The sequence below is a fragment of the Episyrphus balteatus genome, chromosome 1 (assembly GCF_945859705.1).
Source record: "Episyrphus balteatus chromosome 1, idEpiBalt1.1, whole genome shotgun sequence".
NCBI lineage: Eukaryota > Metazoa > Arthropoda > Insecta > Diptera > Syrphidae > Episyrphus > Episyrphus balteatus.
Window position 1 is genome coordinate 97,011,134 of NC_079134.1, and position 26,461 is coordinate 97,037,594.

Consider the following 26,461-nt stretch of genomic DNA (forward strand, 5'->3'; position numbering starts at 1 on the left):
CACTTTCAGTTGACTCTTCCAAAGATGCGATGGGAGCGGTTATTTTGCATGAAAAAAGCCCTTTAGCCTATGCATCTACAACGTTAACCGAAACTCAACAAAATTATTCCCAGATTGAAAAGGAACTCTTGGCAATATATTTCGGCTGCAATAGGTTTCACAGATATCTTTATAGTCAAGCGGTTACGGTTGAAACAGACCACAAACCACTCATACCGATTTAAAAAAAAAGTTTATGTGAGGTTTCTCCTAGGCTTCAAAGAATTCTTCTTAAGCTTCAAATCTATGATTTACACCCTATTTATGTCCCAGGCAAAAACATGTATGTTGCGGAAACTTTATCCAGAGCATGCTGCGTTAATGATTCCGAATTTAAAAAAAAGCTCTGATGAGGTAAATGTACATGTTAATTTGATATTATCAAATTTGTCAGTAACAGAAACAAAATTAGAAGAAATTAAAAGAAAAACGAATGATGATGGTGCTCTGCAAGTCGTCAAAGAATATTGCTTAAACGGATGGCCAGAAAGAAATAGTTTGACAAAAATAGAAGCGTAACCTTATTTTCATATGAGGGGAGAGATAACTACTACTACTAAGTACTCTAAATATATATATAGGTTGCAAATTAAAAAAAAAATTCTGCAAGTAAAAACATTATGAACCATCTCAAATATTTCTTTGCTAGGCATGGTATACCAAAAATTTTGATGTCCGATAATGGACTGCTTTCAATTCAATGGAATATAAAAACTTTATCTGCTTGGGATATTGAGTATCTTACGTGCAGTCCTAATTACCCTAGCGATCTGTTAAAACAATTAAAAATATTTTTAAAAAGTGTTATGAATCAAATACTGATTCTTATATAGGTTTTTTGCAGTACAGAAACACACCCAAAGATAAGTTTGAATCACCAGCTAAATTATTAATTACTAGAAATCTCAGATCTAATTTACCTGTCAATACAAAGTATTTGAAACCTGAAATAGTCGACGCAAAAACTCACAGCAAAAACGTAAAAAAATATAATGCAAAAATGAAAAAATACTACGACATACATACAAAGATATTACTAAAAGTTGTTCTTGGCGACGGAGTTCTTGATATAATTTTACAAAATCAGTCTCGTGATAATCAATCAATTGAAGGTTTACATTCGGATAACACCAATAAGCAATCAAATGCAGATAGTATAACTCCGGAATGTTCTGACAAACGATCTTCATCAGTCGAAACATCAGGTACTATATGTAAAAGTCCAAATTATAAAACTCAAAGAGGAAGAAAGGTTAAAGAGCCGAAGAGATATCCTTTGTAAAATTAAAAAAATTAATTAAATTATTTGAAGTATAAATAAATGAAAAACATTTTTGAATTAAATTAAGTTTTCAATGAATTAATTATTTTTTTTTTAATAAATTTTGAATCAACTAAAAAAAAAAAAAAAAAAAGTGTAATCCATTAATAAATCTTTAATCGAATTCTTATTATGTTAAATGAAATAATTAATAACCAAATATTATTTATGTTTTCATATTATGTATTTTTTTATATAATAAAAAGGGAGATGTTGTGAGAACATACCATATGAAGTTGAGAAGTGTAGTTCTTATTATTAGTTTAGTATATAAGTTTAGTACATAAGAGAAATGTCATAGTTTTAAGTTATTTTATATTGAAGAATAAATCAGTCTTAAAAGAACTCTCGTCTTCACAATATAATACCTATAAATGTTTAATTTGTCATCAAACCATAAATAAAATGAATCATTGGCTTTTTGGGACCAATTGCAGATTTTACTGTCTCTTCGAAAAAAAACACCCTTTCATCTAATTTTTTTTTTAAACTCTTTATTCTTGCTTTCTATCTCAAATTCAATGTTTTCACCAAATTTTACTAGGGTGACCCATCATTTTTGTTTTCACTAAAAAAAACACCCTTGGGAAAGAGAACATATTTAATGAATTTTGTAAGGGTACCATTTAAACCATTGATTTTATCGGTCTTATCGCGAATTTTTCCTTATTTCCCAAAAAAAAAAACACTTTAACCTAAAATATTTGTATTGACTGTTCGGGTTCTTGGTTTCTGCTATAAATTAAACATTTTTACCAATTTTCATTGGTGTAACAATTTTTTCCTAGTTTTTGTGATACTAATTCCGAATTTCATCATTTCTTTAAAAAAACACCCTTTCACTCAAGATAATTTTGTACACTTTATAGATTCTTAATTCTTATACCAACCAAAATATTTACACCAAGTTTAAAAAATTAATAAAATTTAAGTCAGCTGTTATGATACCTTCCTCACACACAACTTAACCCATCAAAAAAACACCCTTTCACCAAAAATAATTTTAATAACTTTATGAATCCTTTGTACCTGCTTTATCTAAAACCTTCATCCCGAATTTTATCAGTGTAGCATGTTTTCACATGGGTTTCGGTTATATTTTACTTGTTGAAGTCAAAAACCAAGCACCTTTGTTTTAAATCGGCAATAACTTAGAGCAATCGTATTGACTTTATTTTTATGTCATTAGATTCAGCATCAAAAAATACCTTGAAAACATGTGTCATAATATGATGATATTCGACAAACAATTTTTGTCAGTATATTTTTGTTCTTCACCTCCTCCCTCTTGTCCGCGAAAAAACACCCTTCCACCCAACCTTTTTTTACTTGGTTCTTATCCGAAAAGCAAACTTTTTGCCAAGTTTCATGAGTGTAAATTTTTTTTTTTATTTCTTGATTTTATGTACTATTTTACCTGTACTATATTATAACCAATAGTTTTTGAAATAATCGATTTCAAAGTTCGAAAGTTCTCGATGTCATACCTATTAGTAAGAAAATCTCTTAAAAAAACAAGACATTTCCTCACTTAATAACAAATTATTCACATGAAAATATTTATAATCCAAAAAAATTACACCAATTAAAAAGATATAGGTACATGAATCAATTTCTATGTTAAAAAAAACAACAAAAGACGCAAAAAGAAAAAGAATAGAGAATACACACTGCGGGCAAAAGTTAGTTAATAAAAAATCTCCAAAACACCACAATTTCTTATTTTGTGTTTTTGTTCATTGCAAATTATTCATTACAAATTAATCAAATGCCAAAAATGAGTTCTTCAAAAAAAAAAATTTCAAATGATTCCTGTTTTCTTTTTTTTTGATGACATGAAGATGCTTATAACGATGCACAAAAAGCAATTCAATTGAAGTTTTGTGAAATTTTTGATTATTAGATGGCTCATAGGTGACATATTAAGTGGCCCAATATCTTTAAATGAGGGTTACATATTGTAATAACAATTAATTACACGGTGTAACACTCAAAATATACGCGGGTGGAGACCTATCAGGTTTTGTAGAGCTAGTCGCACTGAATACGAAACGGTATTTGAAAATCCCCTAACACCCCCAAAATCTGGAGTTACGGGCAAAAAACGGTTTTTTGGACCTTCACCCATTGAAAAAATTCTAGCTTCGACAATTTTTTACCCATTTTCGATTTTTTTACAGTTTCTGGTAGAAGATAAATATACCTTTTCAACAATGTATAAAACATGTAACTCGGTTAAACCACTTAGAATTTATAAGATGTCAAAGTTCAAAAATTCAATTTTTTTTGTCATTTGCCCAACTTCGGTATCAATTTAAAGTATATGTTTTCAAAACAACATGCTATTTAAAAAATATATTCTAAAACTATATCTATTTCCCAATTGATCGAGGTATTTTTTATGAAAATCACTTCAAAATTGGCTTAGAAAAAAAAATTTTTCGAATTCAACCCAGATACAGAAATTGGAACTTTTAGGTATAGAACAAAAATGTTGTTTCGGCACGTAGTAGGATAAGTTGGGCGCCAGGATTTGATGAAGGGTTTTTGTAGAGGAGCTCAATACAAACATTTTTTTTCTTTGGAAGGGGGGTCTATCTCCCCCCGTTTAGGTGGGAGGGGCATTTTTCTAAAAAAAAATTATCAAAATAAAAAAAATTATTAAAAAACAACGGCAACACTTACAGTAATAAATGATACCATTTCCAAAAGGCAAAATTGTGCATTTGATTCTTATTTTTAAATCAATATAATATTCCCAATAGTTTTTGAAATAATCGATTTCAAAGTTAAAAATAGGGGAAACAAATTTTTTTAAAACTCATTTTATACTATTTTTGTCCAGACTGTGAATTTTAGTAAATAAATTACTCAAACAGAAAACTGCCTCAATTAATTCCTTATCGAACATTGAAAACTATATGTTTCTATGTCTTCTAGTTTTTGAGAAAATTGAAAAATAAAAACAAATAAAAACAAAAAATATTTTGAAAAAAGAAAAATCTGATAAAATAATTTTTCAATTTTCCCAAAAACTAGAAGACATAGAAACATATAGTTTTCACGGTTCGATAAGGAATCAATTGAGGCAGTTTTCTGTTTAAGTAATTTATTTACTAAAATTCACAGTCTGGACAAAAATAGTATAAAATGAGTTTTAAAAAAATTTGTTTCCCCTATTTTTAACTTTGAAATCGATTATTTCAAAAACTATTGGGAATATTATATTGATTTAAAAATAAGAATCAAATGCACAATTTTGCCTTTTGGAAATGGTATCATTTATTACTGTAAGTGTTGCCGTTGTTTTTTAATAATTTTTTTTATTTTGATAATTTTTTTTTAGAAAAATGCCCCTCCCACCTAAACGGGGGGAGATAGACCCCCCTTCCAAAGAAAAAAAATGTTTGTATTGAGCTCCTCTACAAAAACCCTTCATCAAATCCTGGCGCCCAACTTATCCTACTACGTGCCGAAACAACATTTTTGTTCTATACCTAAAAGTTCCAATTTCTGTATCTGGGTTGAAATCGAAACATTTTTTTTTCTAAGCCAATTTTGAAGTGATTTTCATAAAAAATACCTCGATCAATTGGGAAATAGATATAGTTTTAGAATATATTTTTTAAATAGCATGTTGTTTTGAAAACATATACTTTAAATTGATACCGAAGTTGGGCAAATGACAAAAAAAATTGAATTTTTGAACTTTGACATCTTATAAATTCTAAGTGGTTTAACCGAGTTACATGTTTTATACATTGTTGAAAAGGTATATTTATCTTCTATCAGAAACTGTAAAAAAATCGAAAATGGGTAAAAAATTGTCGAAGCTAGAATTTTTTCAATGGGTGAAGGTCCAAAAAACCGTTTTTTGCCCGTAACTCCAGATTTTGGGGGTGTTAGGGGATTTTCAAATACCGTTTCGTATTCAGTGCGACTAGCTCTACAAAACCTGATAGGTCTCCGCCCGCGTATATTTTAAAACCTCATTTTTATAACACCGTGTTATTAATTTAATCCTTTTATCACAAACTGCAAAATTATTTTTCATAATTTTACTTTCGAACCTCACTCCTTCAAAATATTAATTTGCATGAAAATTTAATAAAAAATAAAAGCAAGCAATTTAAGTTTTGCATGAAAATTCAATATTCCATGGTAAATATAATTCATTTTTTGATTATTTTTGATTCTCATACGATGTATAAAATATATATGCGGTTCAAATGCAAAAATTGTCCATGTGCTGCAATGGTACCATTTCAAAAGTGTTCTTTCTCGCTAAAAAAAAAAACACCCTTTGATCTGAAACGTCCACACGAAACGATTTGAAACGTCCACACGAAATTTTATCAACCTACGACTTTTTTTCAAGGAGTACTTGGTAATATTCTGACTGTTGCTCTTTGAGTAATTTTGGTATTGATTTTATTCGATCGGGCGTTAGAAAATACCTCGAAATCATGTATCATATTAATATAAATGTTTCATTGCCTGTACTATGATATGCAACAAATCGAGTGCAACACAGAAAAAGTCTTGTATCTACCCCTCCGGATGGAATACAATGGCCCAATATCTCAAAATAGATCTTATATTGAGTAGTACCAACGATGTTTATTTCATGATTTTATCACAAAGTGCACGATTGAACTCTTTTTTAATTCTAAGCCGCCTCACTAATAGTAAAATGTTTCGACGCACTTATTTTGGAAAATGAAAATTTTCAAAAATTACTTAAGATACGCATAAGAAGTCAACTTAGAGACAAATGTAAGTGCACATGAACATTTTGATCTCATATTAACGTTTATGAATATTATAATATATTATATGATAATTCTCACAGATTTGTTCAAAATTTTCACCTATCCATTCAAAAATGAATAAATTCAAAAACGTATAAATTCAAAAACGATGAACTTCTGCGAAAACGAGACCTATTTAGCTATCGTTTATTTATTGACGATTATTGACTTACAAAAAAAAAACAATTTCATTTCCGGGAGGCGAACCCCGGCCACCCGACTAAGAGGCAACTACTAGCTCACCTACAGTCCAGTCATTATATACATTTGGAAATTCAAAATGACCGAGATGGAGCTTGAAGTTTTCGGCCAAGATTTCCTATGAGCTTTTTCCGCAATAACCGCCGAGTTATTGTCAAAAAAGTTATTGCGGAAAAAGCTCATAGGAAATCTTGGTCGAAAACTTCAAGTTAAGATTTTTTAAGCATCCCCTACAACATATCCAAAATTTAGCTTTCTCGGTCATTTTGCATTTCTAAGCCGTTTTTTCCGACATAATGACTGGCCTACTAGACTAATACGACTTCTAAGGATTTGAAAACTTTTATTTATATAAACTGTTTTGAAAATATTGAATCAGGCTGTAACGGTATAAACCCTTTCCCACCAATGAAGGTGAGAATGTATACAACCCCTCCAACCTGTAAGTACAGATCTTACACAAAACCTTAGATGGAAGGGTGTCCAGTAGACAGGGCCAGGTCAGGCATGTTTAAAGTGCTTTGCTTAGCTCGCCGGTTGTGGGGTGGGTTCTTTTTGACCCGCCTACCTGGACTACCGCATATAATATCATGCCTGGTTGAAGAAAATTAGTAAGAAAAACAAGAAAAAAAGTGAAAATTGAAATAAACTAGGACAGAAAAAATAAGAGTACTACAGACAGACAAATTATACTTAAACGATATGAGGACGTGAATGAAGAGCCATTTAACTGATCAACCTACTTGTCCTTACAATGCACGGGCACCATTGGTGGAATTGGCACCCTTGAGCATTCCCTCCCTCTGCCTATCTCATTTCTGAGAAGGCTCCTCGGCTGCCACGTGCTCAGATTTGTGCGACAACCCCTAATACAAAGCCTTAGCCTCACTTGCGGATACTTAAATGTCAAAATGGACCCTCATGTCCCATCTACCATCAGCCACCCCAACTAACAATTTTTCTTCCTTAAGGTTAGGATCTTTAATTTCTCGCAGTTATTATCTCTACAGGGCTTGTATTTAGTTTGTGAATCGAAAATTAAAACTTTCGAGGCTAAACTTTCGTTAAACGCTTCCTAGAAACCTAGTGCAAGTGGGATTTAAAAATTTGTACAAGCATTAATGTAAACATTTCGTTTAAATTTCAATAAGGCCACATGAAATTCCATTGTAGAAGCACAAGAAATAAAAGCCATTAAATGACTTCCTTTAAATGGCTTTGCCAATGAAATTGTATTAGAACTGCTTACAAAATCCTTATGAATGCTATGTATTTTTTTTTTTAATCCAGTCCGAAAATTATCAGATTCAAAATGACTTAGGTAGGTATTTAAGTATGGTTGAACTACAAATTATACAATTGCCTTAAATGCATTTATTTTTATAGGTAATTGTATATAACCGAAACTATCTCAATAATATGTGAGCCGTTAAACATATTTATATAAAAAAAAAAAACATTACGTTAAATTTCAAATAAACCGCAGTTAAACAGTCTTGTCTTTTTAAACAAATATTCCACAAAATATGTAGATGTGTTATAGTTACAACATTTTAATATTTTATCGAAATAAATTGTTGAAATGTTGTCTTTGATTGAAAATAATACAAAATATGATTTATGTCATTTTCAAATATAACGACTCATATTTTGTATCTCTGAATAAGAAAAAAAGAAATTCAATTTCAGGCGCATGCGCGAAAAGCTTTAAGTTGTATATGTTTGCCTTAGAGAAGTTAAGGGTTATCTATTTATATTTGTAGAAGCCCTTTAATCACAAGCAAAACATTGAAAAAAGCATTTAGTTTTATGAGTTTGCCTAAGCGAAGTTAGGTTCGCTAATTTTATTTGTAGAAGCCCTGTGAAAGTGAGTACAAGCTAAGTTTTGTAAACTGTCAGACAAACACATGGGAATAAGAAATATTTGAATAAGTGCGATTATGGTGACCATTTTTGGTTTTCTTATTCATTGTTAAAAATAAATAAATGAAAAAGTGAATCTTTTTATATCGGTAATTGGTTTAAAATACTGATATTAAAGATGATTTATTTACCAATTTGGAGTATATAAGTGGAGAAGAAAGGAAAACAAGATTTAAATCTTCTCTACTTATTCGAATATAAAATGGACATTTTAGATTTTTAATCTAAGGTCAAAACAAAGCTTATTCTCTAATTTTTAAGAAAAATGCGGTATGACGGCATCCGTATGATGGCAGTCAGTATAATATTATTAAATTTTACTAAATAAGTTTTTACAAGACATTAAAAAAAAAAAAACAGAAAATAACAAAGAGTACCTAATACCTTTGAAAAAAAAAACCACAAATGGTCACCATATTCTTTGAGATAGTGCAACTCATCAGGAAATTAAATCGAAGCCCTTAGGAAGCTTTGGTTTCAACTAGTTCAAATTTGAAACTCTTTTAGTATATACCTAGGTAGCTCGATGGGTACGGTACCGGACTATCAATCAGGACGTACGAGGTTCAAATCCCGCAAAATGCGTCAAGTAAGTAAAGAAGTTTTTTTCTTAATATAATTGTGTTTGGGCATTTAATTTCAGAAGAAAACTTTCACTGGATGGGAAAACAAACAAGAAAATGAAAAAAAATAAAAAAATAAAAATTAAAATATAAAAAATTAAAATGAATAAAAAAATGTTTTTTTCTTTATTCTATTTGGGATATACCTCTTTTAGACTTTCACAAGCTTTCGACAAGTCTGCTCAGAGCTTCTAAATAAAATTAAAAGCCTGCAACAATAATACACATTTTCAAATTTTGAATGTTGCTTGTTTCTATAAGGCATTAAACACATGTTTTGAGTCTCTCCAATCAACTTGCATATGACTCTTCTAAAACTTATCAAGCTTCTCGGGTGGGCCAAATGGGCTTCTCTATGGTCGTATACAAGCAATATTTCTAAAATCGAAACAGCTTCGTTAGACCCTTGTGGAAGTAAAATTGTTAGTTGGGACCCTTCATGAAATTTACAAATTCATTTTAGTTTTGTTCTAATACCGAAATAAAAACAGGTAAATGTTCATTTCATTATCGAACAAATTAATTTTATTAAATGAAAATGTCAATAAATTAACGTTTCTTAAAGTTAATTGCTTATACAATTGTGATTTTTGTTAAAAACTAGTAATTGGTTTTTATTATTATGAATATTAGTGTAAGATATGTGTAAGTTAACTAGAAACTCACTCAATATTGTATTTTATTAAACAAATAAAGAACAGTAATATAAATACCAAATAGCAAGAATAATCTCATACCTGAATCCAATTTCTTTGTGCGCACAATTGTAAGGATTTAATATGGGATTACCTGTATTAAAGAATTGAATTTAAGAAAATTAACAAGTCCACACACTGAGTGAATTCCCGTACAATCCAACGAAAATAAACACAAATTTTTAGATAATTATTAAAAAATAGAAAATTAAGAAACGATACGAATAGATAAAAGAACAGATATTAAAGAAAAAAATTCGAATAACAGCAAAGAAACAAATACTAGATTAAGGATTAATTAAAAAAAAAAACATGTAGGAGCAAACAAAATTAGAATTAGAATTAATTATGGAACATGAATTAAAATTGCTAACACAAATTAAAGATTACAAAACTGGATTAGGAATAGGATGGATTTAAAGAAAAAAAATAAAATTTAACACCAGGGGCCTATTTCATAAAACTATTAGTGTTGTACTTGTAGACTTGTAGTTACAAGCACAAATAAAGTATGGAGTTGTAGTTTTCTGTTTCATAAAAGTTTTCATTTATTTGTAGTCCGGCGAATTCAAATGATTTTGCTTTTAAAAAACTACAAGTGTAACTAAGGGAAACGAAAATAAACAAATATCCGAATTTTCTCTAGCAGCAGCGACAAACAAAATATTGTGAGGAAAATTTGTGAAAAATAATAAATATTTTTGGGTTGGCAGCTAAAAGCTTGAGTTTTGAACCAGCATCAGGCTATTATTGTTTATCTGTGTCTATTTTTTGAGAAAATTTAGATACAATGATTTGAAATTGTGTTCAAAAGATGAATTCGTTTTTTTTTGTTTTATGTTAATGTTAAAAAATTTAGTTTAGAGACCAAATTATTATTATGAAAATTTGTGAAAGATAATAATTCCTTTGGATGATATTAATGGTCTTAGCATTTAATTAACTTAATGCCAACATTTTTTGATTGCGAGTGATTATTTAAAATAATTGATGTTTCTGCAAAGATCTTTGAATTGTATGTATGAGATGCCCAAGTTTTGTAGTGTGTATTCTGCGCATAATGGAAATCCAATCCTATATTTTTAAGATATTGAGATACTATAAAAATGCGTGGCACCAAAATAAAAATGAATAACTTCTTTGAATGCATATTTCAGGAAGATGAATATGAAAAGATTTCAAAGCCAAAACTTTTGTCTCTAACCAAAGAACAAAGATTTTAGTGGCAACAATATTTTTTGGCACCAGACTAATTAAAAAAACTGCTTTGTTATTGCAATTTAACTGCAAAATAACTTTCAAATGCCCCCATAAAGGGACAACCAAAATGTTAATTTTTTTCAACCACTCACACCCCAAACCTTCTGTGGGTTCTTGATTATACAGTGCTTGGTAATTTAAGTGATATTACGTTATCCATCCTATAAATTCGAACCTCATATGACCCAAATATAGACACCATATTTTTCTTTATTAGTCTTTCTACTCTTGTAAAGATTCGCTTGTAATTACAAGTCTATCACTAATAAATTTTTAGGAAAATACTTTTATGAAACAGAAACATTCGCCAGACTTGTATTATTTGCTTGTAGTTACAAGTCTATAATACTTGTAGTTATTAGTCAATTCCAATTCTTTATGAAACAGAAATTTGCTGATAATTTACAAGCTACAAGTAAATTCACAAATAATTATTAGTCTTGTAGTTTTATGAAATAGGGCCCAGGAATCGAAAAAGTTCATGGGATCTTGAAAATCAATTTTCCTCTTGAAATCGGATTTTTTTTTTTTTATATAGCTTATATGATGATGATTCGTAATTTTGAATTTTCAGAATAATTTTATTCTTTTGCGTCTTCAAACAGCCAAACAGAAATCGCTCTATTATATTATTTATAGGAAATATCAGGTTCAGGAATATCAGCACTGCTTAGTGCTCCTGTTTCCTTATCGTTTCCTTTTATAGAATAATACTTCTTATTATTCTTTTCTTTTATTAAAAAACGAAACGTTTAATCCACATTTTTTATTATTTTTTTTTTTTTTTCAAAAAAAAAGCACACTTTTTCTTTTGGCCAAAGATATTACACGAGACAAATTTAAACTTTCAAAACATTTTCTAGTTTTACTTTAGGCCAGGGATATGCAAAATAAAATTTTAACCAAGAATCTCTTCTCGAATTTTCTAAATTTGAAAAATTTTAATAAAAGTTCTTTTCTATTTGAATTTCACCACTTGAATGCCTTGAAAATTTGAAATTTTTCAGAATTTTTATTCAAAATTCCATAGCAACAAAATAGTTTGTTTGCTGTGCTACTCGATTTATTTTAAAATCGAGTAGCTGAGTGAAAAAAAAAAACTAATGTCGTTTTCTTTCACTCCAATGAGAGTACCCTTTTAGTACTTATTTTTGCACTTTTGAAGGTTTTGTGTTCTTTGACGCCACAAAAGTGTAAAAAAAAAATTACTCCGGAGTAATTTTAGTACTACGGAGTACCCCGGATTTACTCCACATTTTTAGTCAGATTTACACCGATTTGCACACACACTTATGAATTTGAAGTTTGACATTTTAAAATTTTGTTTGAAAAATGAAAAATGCGAAAAATTTTTCTTTCAAACTCTTTTGTTATTAACAGAAACAACCATTATGAATATATTTTCTATTTTATTATATTCCGCCATATATATTTTTTCCATTTTTTTCGTTAATTCTTCACTTTTTCCAAAATGAAATTGAAAACCGAATAAAAAAAAATTTCAGCCAGTGTTCTTCATCAATAAAAAAAAAAATCCTGTGCCATATAACAAAAAAATCCCATTTTTTTTCTGCGTTGATGGGATATTTTAATTTTACAATTATAAAATCAAACTAAGGGTGTGAGTCAATTAGGCTGAAAAAACCGATCAGAAGCATAATGAAAAATATACCAAAAGTAAAACTACCCTGCAAACCAAACCTCAGTAGTTTAGGGGAAATTACAACCACCAACAAAGTCTATACTTTGTAGGTGTATGTGTTTCCTTATTTACCAAAATCTCTCCCCTCAAAATATTGTAGTTTTGTTTCTCCTGAAAAAAATAAACTCTTTGGTAAATGGGAGGAAAAGAGAGCGATGTATGCAATGCACAAAGTTTTGTCTCTTTTGTATTGGCGGCGCGCCATTGATTTGACTTTTCCTGCATTTTATATTTTCTAGTGAAACCTTGATAACCGCAGCAACATATTCGTTAAGAAAAAAAACATTTCTGTGCTCCATTTGATAGATAAATAGAACAATTTAACTTAAAAAATAAATAAAATCTTCTCAGTGTTATTTGTGAAAACTATTTAAAAAAAAAAAACAATCTACCGCACAAATTCTTCGGCACGCCACATAAATTCCACCACCATTTCCACCATCAAAATGCACAGCCTCAGCCTTGTGCATTTAGAAAAAAAATGACACAAAAACAACCACCAATTGATTTGGAAAATAAAGGTATGCTGATTATAAAATTGATAAATTATAAAGTTGTTGATTTTTCTGTCTTTTAGTGGCGATCAATTCCAGACATCATTGACTGAGTTTACAGCAGCTTCAGCCTTGAGCATTTAGAAAAAAAAAGTCAAAACAAGATACAAAAACTACCACCAAAGTGCAGACTGCAGAGTATTTTTTTTTTTTTCATTTTTCTCAACTGGCCAGGCCACAGTGGCGTGCCCAAGGATCTTTTTTTATGTATTTTGTTTTCAAAAAAAAACTATTTTGTGTTTTTCCAATAAAATATTAAATAATAGTTGTTTAAAAGAATTGTTTGTTTGTTTTGAAGATTTTTTTATTTTCAGATGAAATTAAAATATGGATTTTAGCAGTACGGATATAAACCCATGAAAGTGCTCCAAATAAGTACTTTAAAAGTACAAGTTTCAGTGCTTTTTTCTGTAGGTAAAAAAGTACTGCAAAATGTACATCAGAACCACTTCCAGAAGTGCTTCGCTGATGCACTTTTGAAGTACATTTGTCTGTACTATTAATGGAGGGGAAATTTATTTCATCTTGCATGCAAGAAAGAGATAGCTGCTTCACGTATTCTTATATACAGAAAGTATATAACTGAGTTTTTTCCCGGGCTCCTATCTTTTTTCAGTGGAAAAGAAGTACTTCTTTTACGTACATATTTCACCGGTTTTTTCTGTAGTTCTGCGTTTGCTGGGTAAGTTCGCTTCTACACGAAGACGCAAAGCGCGAGACGCATATATGTAAGAGCAAGGGAGAAAGAAAATTCCAAAAAAAGGGAAGGAAGAATTTCTATCGTGAGTCTCCGGTAAAAAATTTTGTGACTCTTTTTGACGTTTCTCTTTGATCTTGTTCTTTTTTTTTTGCTGTTTTGCTTTATTTGATTTCGTCAGTCGCAGAGTCTGCTTCGTCGGTTGTGTATTATTTGCGTGTATAGTAACTTTTTTAATTTATTCAAATGTTTTCGTTTCGCATAGACCCCACTGGAGTGGTTTCTTTGTATATTTTGGTGCTTTTTTTTAATAAAGATACATACGAAAACAAGAACAAAATAAAACTAAAGAAAAAAGCTGTCAAATTGGCGTCTTCTAAAAAATACTTTACTTTTCAGATAGTTTTGTATGGGCGAGTATGGGAGGAGTTTCATGAAAAACCCTAATATTTGAAATCAAAATATACCATAAAGCATTTGCATGAAGTAATAGCCCCCTTGGAAGTAGAAAAATATTAACTACTGCGAATTTTTTTTTAGTTTTTTCAAATTTTTCCCTAGGCCGGTTATCACTATGTTTTTCAAGGAAATTATCCATTTTTGCCTTGTCACATACACAATTACATAAAACAAAATTACTCTCATTATGTTCTTTCACTCCAGAAAAAGGAGTAAAAATTTAGAGTACTCCTTAATAGAGTGAAAGAAAACGACATAAGTTGTTTTTTGGAGCCAATAATTTTTTTTTCTTTGGTTTTAGGAAGCGACCCCACAAGGCATGATTTAAAATAGCTTTAAAGATTTTCAAACTGTGAAACAATCATCGTCTATTCGATTATCATTTTCAAAATTACGGAATGACCCCCCTTATTTTAAGCGGATATCACCTTATTTTAAGGTGGTGAAATTTAATTTGCGCATCATCTTACTTCGAGGTGACACTTTTTTCTCCGTGTGCGACCGACGAAATCAAATAAAACAAACAGCAAAACAAAGAACAAAATCAAAGCGAAACGTCAAAATGAGTCTCAGAATTTTCGACCGGAGACTCACAGAGTAGAAAAACTTCCTTCCCTTTTTTCGAACTTTCTTTCTCCTTATGTGCATCTTGAACTTTGCGTCTCCGTGTAGAAGTAGACTATACAATGACTACACGACAAAAAAAATATTCATATACATACCCTACCTGCTACCAAGAGCCAAGTATTTACTCTTTATCTTCTTCCATCTACCTACTTCTTATAACAAAAAAAACCTTAGCAGCAACTACCGTTGAAACCTTGCTCCGATTGGACCAAATTTGATCCACTTTTGAGGGAAAAAAACAATCTACTCTTACTCTCCGAATTTACTGACCGGATTGGAATGTTTGAAATTGAAATAGTATTCATTTTAGAATTGCAAACACACTTTTGAACCACCACTTGCATTAACGAGGTTTATAAAACAATATAAACTAGTCCAAGGTGAATTTATCTTTTTTATGAATCAAATTGAATTTAATTTAATAGACTTTATTATGTTTTTATCAACAACGAAAAATTCCTGAAAAGTAATTCTATTGTTTCACTTTTTTTCAAATTGGCTCCAAAATTTCATGACCGAGGTTCGAACCCTGGCAAGTACCTAGTAAGAAAAAATTTCTATCTTTATTTTCTTCCACCTACTTTTCAAAACAAAAAACAGCTGATATTTTATTATTCTTTATTTTCTCAACCTTACACCCCGCCTCCACAGGAGATATTTTTCTCTAACCAATGTCTAACATCTACAACATAACAATTTTTTTTTCTTGGCTGGGCAAATTTTGTTCGGACAATTCATTTCATATGCTTCGTTGCCAGAGGATGATGTATGATTTTTTGCGGACAAAATGTATTTTATATGGTCAATTTTGTATGAATACTTCTTTTTTTTAAATTTTTTTCAATTTGTACATGTACCCATTGCTTCGTCTGTTTTTTATTTGCCTTCCAAAAAATAAACAATTTATTTTTATAAAAATCAATTATAATACCTGTTAATAAATAATATTCAAAATTATAATAAATAAATAAAAATAAATTCAAAATTATTAAATAAATTCAAAAAGTATAATACCATTTCATGAAATCTAATTCATTTCAACATAAAACATGCAAAAATTCGCAAAACAAACAAATATATTTTGTCGTCCGCTACTACGGAGACAACCTTCTTCATGAGAGGACAAAAAATAATGAAAAAACTGCAGCTCCAAAAGAAAAAAAACACATCTGTGTCAAATTCGATGTTAGACAATCGTGTTCAGACAAAATCGAAGACACGGTTGTCTAACATTGAATCATAACAAGAAATGGCGAGCCTCCACAAGACATTTCTTGTTAAGACATGTCAACATGACAAAAATTATCTCCTGTGGAGGCGCACAGTGGAACGTCTAGTGCAAAATTCCGGACATTGGGTGAAATTTTTTTTTTCATTCTTGTAAATATTGTTTGTTTGCTAATCATAGAAAATTGTCCCTTCTTTCATAATCCACAAGTTATTTTTATCAAAATGTTTTGGTTACCAAGATACAGAGTCTCAAGTGGGGACTATTTCACAAGAAAAAAAATGATGTTTTTCTTAGAAATTTTCATACTCTTATATCTGGCTCATTTTTTAAGATATCTTCTTGAAATAAATTTTGTTGATAAGATACTGATATCTAAAATATATATTTAAGAAAAAAATCTTAAAATTATATTTCTAAATAATTCTAAAACACGTTTTTCTATAACCCTTTTTGAAAATTTCTCTTCAACTTTGAAAAGGCCGAATCCGACCCGTTTTTTAGAGCACCATCTTTATAAATTTAACCCTTTAGGTAGTATTTTTTCCAATCTGTAAAGGAGAGGGTTGGTGATATTTGGCTAGCTTAAAGTGACATGGGGTAGTTTAAACCAAGAATATAACTACTGAATACATAACGTAAGGCAGATTGATCAAAAAAAAAATAAAGAAAGAGTGAGTAAAAACAATTCATTTTTAAGGTTTTTTTAAGAGTAAAGCACTGTCAGAGCGATCAACGAATGAACGAACTGATGTAATTTTTTATGCTTATGTATTTTCTAACAAAATCTGGATAATAAAGTAGCAATCTAACTAAAGTTTAAATAAAAAAAAATATTGTAATGTTTTATTCCGGGTTCACAATTAAACTTATTTAATTTCCACTTATATTTCCGTTCAAATAAGAACACACTTTATTTCAACTCAATTTACTTTTATTATTCGCTCAAACAAACACACTTTTAAATCACTTTATTTACTACTAACAATTCGCAACACTTTATTTCACTTTGTACTGTACTCTTTCACTTTCAAGATTAAACTGTCTCCGGTCGGTGTCTACGCTGCCCTTTTATACCGGAATCTCGAGACTCGAGAACGTCCTCGAAGGCTCTCGTCCCTGCCTCTCGAAATTTCCTTTCCAGGAAGGGCACTTCATACTTCCAGTCTAGTGGGATATTTTGAGATGTGTTCAGTGACAATCTGATGAGATGTGTTCAGTGGGATATTTTTAGATGTGTTCAGTGGGATATTTTTCTTAATTACTAAAGGTTCGTTCACATTTCTACCTTTGCAGTAGTAGGTAGTGTGTTCAGACTTTTATCTTAAAGTAGTTCAGTAATTCATCGTTACAATATATTTCAATTTCTAAAGCCCAGTATCCTGCTGAAGCGAAACGGAAATTTGTATAAAAAAAACAGCAGAACGAAAAATTTTGTTATGCTTTTTGTTTCACAGCCCACGAGATTGACAAACGGCATTATTACCTGTACTTGAATACTTGGAAAGTTTTCAATAATGTTTCACTAATGTTTTTTCAGCTAAAATTCCTTGATCCAAAAGAATTTTGCACCTTGTGAATTTTTATTTCTTCAAAATTATTTTCAAGTTTTAATTTATTGACATTATTCAATTTTGACTTTCGTTGCTGACTTTGGGGGCTTAGAAACATTTTCGTTTCGCTTCAGCAGCGTACTAGGTTAGCTTAAAATAAGAAAAAAAAATCAAATTGGTGGCTTCGAAATAAAATTTGTCTTACAAACAATTTGTTCTCTGAATTATAATATGTATTTTTTTTTTGTTTTTTGAAAAATTTAAACTCCAGTTTTTTGTTAAGAAATTTGTTCTAAAAAAAGTACAATTTCATTTGTTCGTTCATTTCATTATTCGTTGGTCACTGTTATGTACATTGTACATTTTAATTTGCAATTTTAGCTACTTGTCTTTCATGTAAATAGCTTTATGATTTTTTGATAAATAATTTTAGTGTATACCTAAGTAGGTATATCGTATTTTGTTTGCTTATTTGTTTTGTTTTTTTTTTTAATGCAATCCATCATTTTCTTTTAATTAAATTTCATTATTAAGTTGACAATATTTGTATTTTATCATATTTTTTATGTTTATGTTGGTAAACACATATTTACATAAGATAATCCTTTTTAAGCTATTTTTTATTCATAATAATTTTTTTTGCAAATAATCGGTATTTTAAAAAACTGTTAAACAAAATATGTAAACGCTTTTTTTTACTTAATAAATAAGACAATAACGTAAAGTATTAATTTTATGTGTAGTAAAATAAGGATTTGGTAGTTTTTGTATGTTAACAGCTATTTTAAGTAAAAAAAATTAAAGAACTAAAAATTTTTTGTGATTTTTTATTGGATTCAATTCTGTGATTTTCAAGAAGCAATATAGCTTAGCCTCTCGTTCTTTCAGAGTAGATTTCAACATAAATCTGCAAAAAATTATAACCTATCCAGGCCCAAAGATGGCGCTAGTAAATTTTCGTTATGAAAATGCATATACAATGCATGGTATAAAAAGACAAGGTATGATCATTAGAGCCGCCATCTTACAAAATGGGGTAATAAGGTTTTGACGTTTGGCATTTGGCAAAGTCAAAAGCAACAACAATTTCCAAGACAAATTTGTTTACAACAACAATTTCAATGGGCTGGGCTGTCAAAACCTTAAGTAGCCATAAGTTTTGACAGTTCTCGATACTGAGTTTTTTCAAATGATCATACCTTCTCTTTTTATACCATGTATACAATGTGAGTCGCCGGTCAAAAATTTTGAGACTCACTTTGACGTTTCTCTTTGATCTTGTTCTTTTTTTTTTTTGCTGTTTTGCTTTATTTGATTTCGTCGTTCGCAGAGTTCGCTTCGTCGGTTGTATATTATTTGCGTGTATTGTATCTTTTTTTAATATACTCAAATATTTCCGTTGCACATAGAGCCCGCCGGAGTTGTTTTTTGTATATTTTGGTACTTATTTTGGAATAAAAATAAATACAAAAACGAGAACAAAATAAAACAAAAAAAAAATAGTTGTCAAATTTGCGTCTGATCAAAAATACTACGTGTAGAAGCGCGCGAAGCACCGAAGGGAAAATCAAAAGGAAATTCGAAGATAATTTCTGCGCCTTGAGTCTTCGTGTAGAAGCAGACATGTGAGCATTTCTAACTTTTTCAGAAAATGTTCTCTGCTCTTTGAAAACTCAATGCTCTTTTGTGAGAATTCTGTTCTTATAATATCTAATGGTAAACGAAACGATGAACAAAGCAGAGATTAGGAAAAAAAGAAAAGTATGTATGCCCATCATGATTATGATGAAATAGAAACAGAAGAGTTCAATTTGAAATATTATTGTTTTATTGGACAACCACGAGATCTGATATGGGTGGCCCTCAGACAACGAGGAGTTCCGGAAACCTATGTGCGGCTAATTATGGACATGTATGATGGAGCAGTTACTAAAGTAAGATGTGCAGCTGGAGTCACCGAAGAATTCGAAATCACAGTAGGTGTACACCAGGGAAGCGTCTTGAGTCCTCTGCTCTTTATTACCGTTCTTGATTATCTGCTTGAAGGCAAAGTGACGGACCCAAAAGTACATCAGTTATTCTTTGCTGACGATGGAGCCATCATAAGTGAAGACCCGATATCCCTGCAACGAGCACTTGATGTATGGGTGGATGTTCTAGAAGGTAGTGGGTACCGCATAAGCGCGAAAAAGACAGAATACCTATGCTGCCCATTTTCTGATCCACACAGGCCTATTCCTGACATTTATTTGAATGGTGTAGTGCTTCCCAAGTGTGAAAAGTTTAAATATCTGGGGTCTATGATTAATAACGAAGGTACTTGTGATGACGATATCAATCATCACGTAAGCGTAAGGTGGATGAAGTGGCGGGAAAATTCTGCTGTCTTCTGTGATCGAAAAATGCCCCCTAAGCTGAAAGGAAGACTCTACACCGCAGTTGTACGTCCAGCACTCACATACGGTTCACAATGTTGGACAATGTACAAAAAGTATGAGAGTAAGTTAACGGCAGCTGAGATGAAGATGCTTCGCATGACAGCAGGAGTAACAAAGCTTGATAGAATTAGAAGTACGAAGATCCGAGGAAGCCTTCATGTTAAAAACACCATCTCCCAAAAAATTGAAAACGACCGACTCAGTTGGTATTGCCATGTTCAAAGGAGAGATCCTGAGAACCCCGTCAAAAAAGCATTATCATACAACGTTCCAACACGAAATAAAAAGAAAGGTAGGCCTAAAAACTCCTGGTACAAGCAAACATTTTTTAGTGATTTTCATTCAAAATCTGTTAAAAAAATTTCTGAGCGCGAAAGAATAAGGGATAAATGACGCGTTGGATTCCAAAGGTCTTTCCATTAGCCCCATTGCCAAAAAATAGGATGAAGTGACTATTTCGAGAGAAATTATTTAAAAAACAGTGCCTCCTACGAAAAAAACTTCAAAGGAGGAACAATAGAAGCTTTAACACCCCAGGAAAAATGAAAATTTATGAAAAAAGCGTCGAAAACAGCTCTATCCCCGAGCAAAATTAAAGAAAAAGCTAGGCTAACGGGAAGAACATCAACTTTTCGGTGAATTTTTTTGAATGCTGAACATCATAGATTAAAATTAAACTTAAGCATTTCTTTCATTTTGCTCGGGGATAGAGCTGTTTTCGACGCTTTTTTCTGAATTTTCATTTTTCCTGAGGTGTTAAAGCTTCTATTGTTCCTCCTTTGAAGTTTTTTTCGTAGGAGGCACTGTTTTTTAAATAATTTCTCTCGAAATAGTCACTTCATCCTATTTTTTTGGCAATGGGGCTAATGGAAAGACCTTTGGAATCCAACGCGTCATTTATCCCTTATTCTTTCGCGCTCAGAAATTTTTTTAACAGATTTTGAATGAAAATCACTAAAAAATAACTTCTTGATGTTTAATCTTCCAAATGTAATCAAATCAGTGCAATAGATCTCGCCAAACTAACTAATTTAAGGTGTGCGTCTAATCATGTGAACCGAAAAAAGCTGCCCTTTTTCTTACATCACGGACAAGAAGGACTAAAAAGTACCGTTAACTTCCACTCACCCACTATTTCTTTTTGTTTTTCTATTAAGAACTAAATAACCATTCTAATAAATACATTTTTTTTGGTTATTCTTGCACACACCTACAAAAAAATGAAATTTATGTAAACGAAAATTGGTGCGTCTAACCATGTGAACCGCACTGTACGTGGGATAGTTATGATCCCCTGGACGTCGAGATCATAACAGCTCCGAGAAAAAGGAAGAAGAAGATTGGATAAATTTCTTTAATTTGTACTTCTATATTTTTGTAATATTTTGTTTTATCTCAAAATAAAAAAAAAGTAAAACCAGTAGCCTCGGGCGAAGTGGGACTTTCAGTTTGGGTAGAAGAAGTGACTTCTGGAGCAACGTTGATAGATGGATGAGATTGGGTTCCGTTATTTTGGCAATTATCGATGTATTATAATTGATAGGGGGACTAAGTGACACAGTTTGATTGAAAGTTGATTCAGTTATTTCGGCAAGAATCGATAAATTGTAGTTGACTTCGATTGGTTGAAAGTTCTTTGGAATTTGATCAATTTTGCTTGAGGTTATTTTTAGTTCTTCGATTTTATATTAGTATTATGTTGGCACAAAAGGGGCCTAACGTTTTTACATTGCTTTTTTTTTCAAGCTTAATTTACAGTTAATTGTCATTGTGTTTGTTTTAAATATTAATTCTGCTGGCAGCTTCTTAACTCAGGTTGTTCAAGTCCGGTTGTCATTGTGAAGGTTGGATAAGGGAGGGGTGAGGCTTTCAGCCAAGATAGTGAGCTGACCCAGGATCAGCGTAGAAGGGGATGTTCTCTTCGTCGTTGGTTCATATCAAATCCCCATCCAAAAGTTCCTTAGCTTCTAAGTACCGCTGGTTAGGATGTCTTGGCTGGTTTATGACTCTTCCTATTATTGAGTTTGGATGGTTGCTCACTGCTCAGGTTCTGTAGGCATCTTCTTCTGTGGATGCTACCCTGGTTCATCGATTTATAAGACGTTATCACGTCAAACACGATGGTGTAAAGTGAGCGCAAGTTGTTTTGTCATGTTATTTTACGACTGCTCTAGTTTGCTGTTTATTTTGTTAAAAAAAATCTTCTTCGCTAATCGCGAACTAAATTGAACTAAGTAAATGAACTTATTTCACTAGTTCACCAAAATGAAATAGTTCGTTCGCAAACGACAAAAGCCTACTTCACAGAAAACCACTTTTTTCAAAATTCTGAGTTTGGGGATCAGTTTTCAAAAACACTTTGTTCAATATACTTCATTTTAATATTACAAGCTTTTTAAAAATGTATATTTAAATATTGTAAGTGCTGCCATTGTGCTCAATTTTTTTTTGTGTTTGAAGACAATTTGTGAGAAAATTGGGCCTATCGCTTAAACGATTGAAGATTGTTCCTGGCTCCCCTATATTTCCACGGGAAGATAGATTCAACTTACCCTCATACCATGAGCGGCTAAATCTAATTGAATTGCAACCCTTAGCCCAGCGTCGCCAAATAGCCGATATACTCTTTGCCCGTCAATTGCTCATAGGAAACATTGACTCATCTTCTCTACTACGTGAAATCAACCTAAACACAAATCCCCGAAGTCTCCGCTCTCCTCCCTTATTTTACCTTTCCCGTCATCGAACCAATTATGGCCACTTTGAACCTATGTCCAGAATGCTAAGGCACTCGAACGAAGCGATGCCCTCCTTTGACTTCCATATAAGTAAATCGTCACTTAGAAAAAATCTCTATTATATCCTGCTGCACTAATCATTCCCATCTTATGCCCCTATATGAACACCTCCATCCAAACCCCCTTATTTTTTAAGATTGGTTTTTAATATAGTTTTTGTTTTTTTTTTTTGTTGTTTACTATAAAACAACATAAAGGTGGGCCTTAATACAACAAAAACAGCACAAAACAAGAACCAAAAAAAAAAATAAAATATTAAATTAGTCTAAGGTAGTTTAAGTTAGTTTTTAGTTAGTTTTAAGTCATAGCTTGTACTAAGCTTAAATAAATAATTTTTTTTTATTGAAATACCTAAACAATCTTTTGGTATCATTTGATTTATGAAATTTAAGCAAAATTTTCGAAAACAAATTTTTTTGGTTCATCTTCAATTAAATAAAAAAAAAGAACAATAAGGCAACAGCGGCAATTTTTAATCTATAGTAGTATACCTTTAATTTCAGAAGTTTGAAAAATTTGAAAAAAAAGATCATGAAAATTGGAGCTGTTCCCTACCTACTATTACCATTTTTTGAGCTTTAGTTACTCCACTATAAATAATGTTAGTTTACAGTTTGTTTAACATTGGTTTTTATTTGTTTTAATTATTGAAGTTATACTTCTTTTCCGGCCTTTGTACAGATTGTAAATTTAGTTTTTGACAAGAATGTCAAAGGAATTAAAAAAATGATCTGAGCACCATCTAGTTCTCGTTTTTCGTTTTTTTTTTTACGGTGTGAACCTACTAAGTGAATTTCTGTGATTGAGAGTATAACTTCAATCGCGTGTACATGAATTGTGTTCTCACACACTTTTTTCAAATTATTTTGTAATTTTGTTTCTTATCACTTACGGCAGGCATGTCAAACTTGCGGCCCGCTGGCCGCATGCGGCCCACATTCTATATTTGTGCGGCCCAAGCTTAATTTAGGTACAACTTGCATTTTCAATTTTTTACATTCAATTTCTGTTTAAAAAAATAAAATTTAAATGTCTATAATGAACACAAATTTCTCCATTTCAAAACGATGTTGTCCGTTTGGTGAAAAGCAAACATTTTTTATGTTGAAAAAAAGCTTTTTTTTGCTGAAATTAGCATTGGAGAAAATAGTTGTTTATCTTTTCTCCAGTGCAGATGGGAAAGCAGCGAAAAAGCCCCACACGGTTTGTTTCAACCTAGTTGAATTTTTGGGAAAAAGCTCTTAATTTATTTATTTGTAAAAAATGATTTATGTCGAATTCCAAACATCCAAAAATTCGATCTGCAATCGACTTATTGTCGCTTCTTTTTCTGAAATGAATTCCAATGAAAAAAATTCGCTTTTTAAATCTCTTTTTTGAGACGGATTTATAAATATAGAGTTAGTACCTAATCATTTGCAAATGGAGGTAATCGAAATCCAGTGACTCCGTTTTAAGATCTAAAATCGATGAATTTGGGATGCCTGAATTTTTACCAACTTCCAAAAAGGAGGAGGTATTCAATTCGCCTTTAATTTTTATTTATGCTTGTTACCTCTTAACTTTGGACTGAGTTAACCAATTTTGATAATTCTTTTTGTATTGGAAAGCTGGTAGCAGAAAAGAAATGCCAAGTGTCAGGCAGAAAACATTAATATTACTACATAATTGTTCTTTTATAAAAATAAATCTGTTTCATAAAAATTCTAATTGTTTCTTTTTTTTGCGGCCCATAGAAATTTATACCCTGTTATTTTGGCCCGCGAAAGCCATTGAGTTTGACATGCCTGACTTACGGTATAGTATTATAAAGTTAAGAGCGAATAAAACACTTACAGCCATATTTATAAAAGAATCTTAAAGGTTGTTTAACGTTAAACAACATCTAAATAGCTTTTAAGTAAAAAATGTGTATTTATAAAAAATTTACACATTTAAGCAAAGTTGCTTAAGGATTTTAAATTAAAATTAAAGAATGTTAAAAAATCTAAAATGGTTACCTAATACAAACAAAAAAAATCAATGCCATCTGACTTTGCTCTGTGCATTTTATTAAGGAACCCAACGAAAGCAAAATCATCGTCAACGACCTAATGTGTTTTCTTTTGCCGTCCAGGTTAAGAACTTTTGTTTACCCCTTCAGAAAACCCAAGATCCGATGAAACCCACATATTAAAAATACCATTTCTCAAAAAAATGTATAGAAAGTATGAGAGTAAGTTAACGCCAGCTGAGATGTAGATGCTGTGTATGACAGCAGGGGTAACAAGGCTCGATCGAATAAGAAAAACCAAGATCCGATGAAGCCCACATATTAAAAATTCCATTCCTCAAAAAATAGTACACGGCATACTCAGTTGGCCGTTCTAATACGAACTCGAAGGAAATAAGAAGAAAGGTAAGGCCTTAAAATTCTGGTACAAACAAGTGCAAAAAAACACTAGCATCCAGTTGGCCTCAAAAATGGAACAATTCAAAGCCACCTGTTCTATCTCGGATGCATTTTATCTTTATTATCGTTTATCTTTAATACTAGGTTAATATTTATAATTTTTAATATACCGTGCTTTAATTTACTATTATTCATGACTTGTTTCGTTACAGAGGGTTTCCACTTTCTCAGGACGAGATTGATACTATAGCCTACGATTGCAAGGACAAATTACGAGATCATACTCATGAATTATTCTATTCACTAAACCGATTGAACGTTCCTGTATTAGTTTTCTCTGCTGGCCTAGGCAATTCAGTCGTTTCTGTTTTGAAACATTCAAAAGTAATGTATCCCAATGTAAAGGTAATATCTAATTTCCTTCAATACAAAGGCGATATGGTAAATGGCTTCCAAGAGCCTATGATTCATACATACAATAAAAATGAAACAGCTCTCGAAGGAACTGAATATTATGATCTTGTACATTCAAGAGATCATATTATTGTCATGGGTGATTCAATTGGTGATGCCGGAATGGCAAATGGAGTTCCCAGTTCCTCGCAAATAATAAAAATAGGCTTTCTTTTCGATCACGTAAGATAATAATTTTGTTTGGTTAATTATAGTTGTTCCTTTTGATGGTATTCATATTTTTTTTTTCTAAGGTTGAGGAGAATCTAAACAAATATATGGATGCTTTTGATATAGTGCTAATCGATGATCAAACTATGGATGTTCCAAGAGCTATCTTAGAAATTATTGAAAAAAAAACCATTAAATACATAGTGTAATTATTATATCTTAAAGCTCTATCATTTTGTAATTTTACTTCTGTGCTTGTTTTTTTAATTAAAAGAGAACTACATAAATATTTTCAAACACTTTATAATAATATGCGTAATATAGTGCTGTTACACTTGAGGAGTGAACATCATATTTTTTGTGTGATGTATAGACAAGCTGTAACCCTAATGAAACCTATCCAACAGTTTTCAATAAGGATGAAGGATCAAAAAAGTCTATAACCAATTTTTCGGTCGATTTTTGGCGGAAAGAGCCTGTTGTCTGATTTTGAAGTACGAAGTCGATCGTTTAAGA

General features: G+C 31.1%; 1 protein-coding gene across 1 annotated transcript in view; it reads left to right on the top strand.

Moving 5' to 3' along the window:
* LOC129906466 (7-methylguanosine phosphate-specific 5'-nucleotidase) overlaps window positions 1-26,236 on the top strand; it is a 74,675-nt gene extending 48,439 nt beyond the window's left edge. Inside the window, exons 2-3 of the mRNA XM_055982254.1 lie at window positions 25,534-25,957; window positions 26,029-26,236. Coding sequence (XP_055838229.1) covers window positions 25,534-25,957; window positions 26,029-26,154 — 550 coding nt within the window. The 3' untranslated portion in view covers window positions 26,155-26,236. The remainder of the gene's footprint in view (window positions 1-25,533; window positions 25,958-26,028) is intronic.
* Window positions 26,237-26,461: the final 225 nt, after the last annotated feature.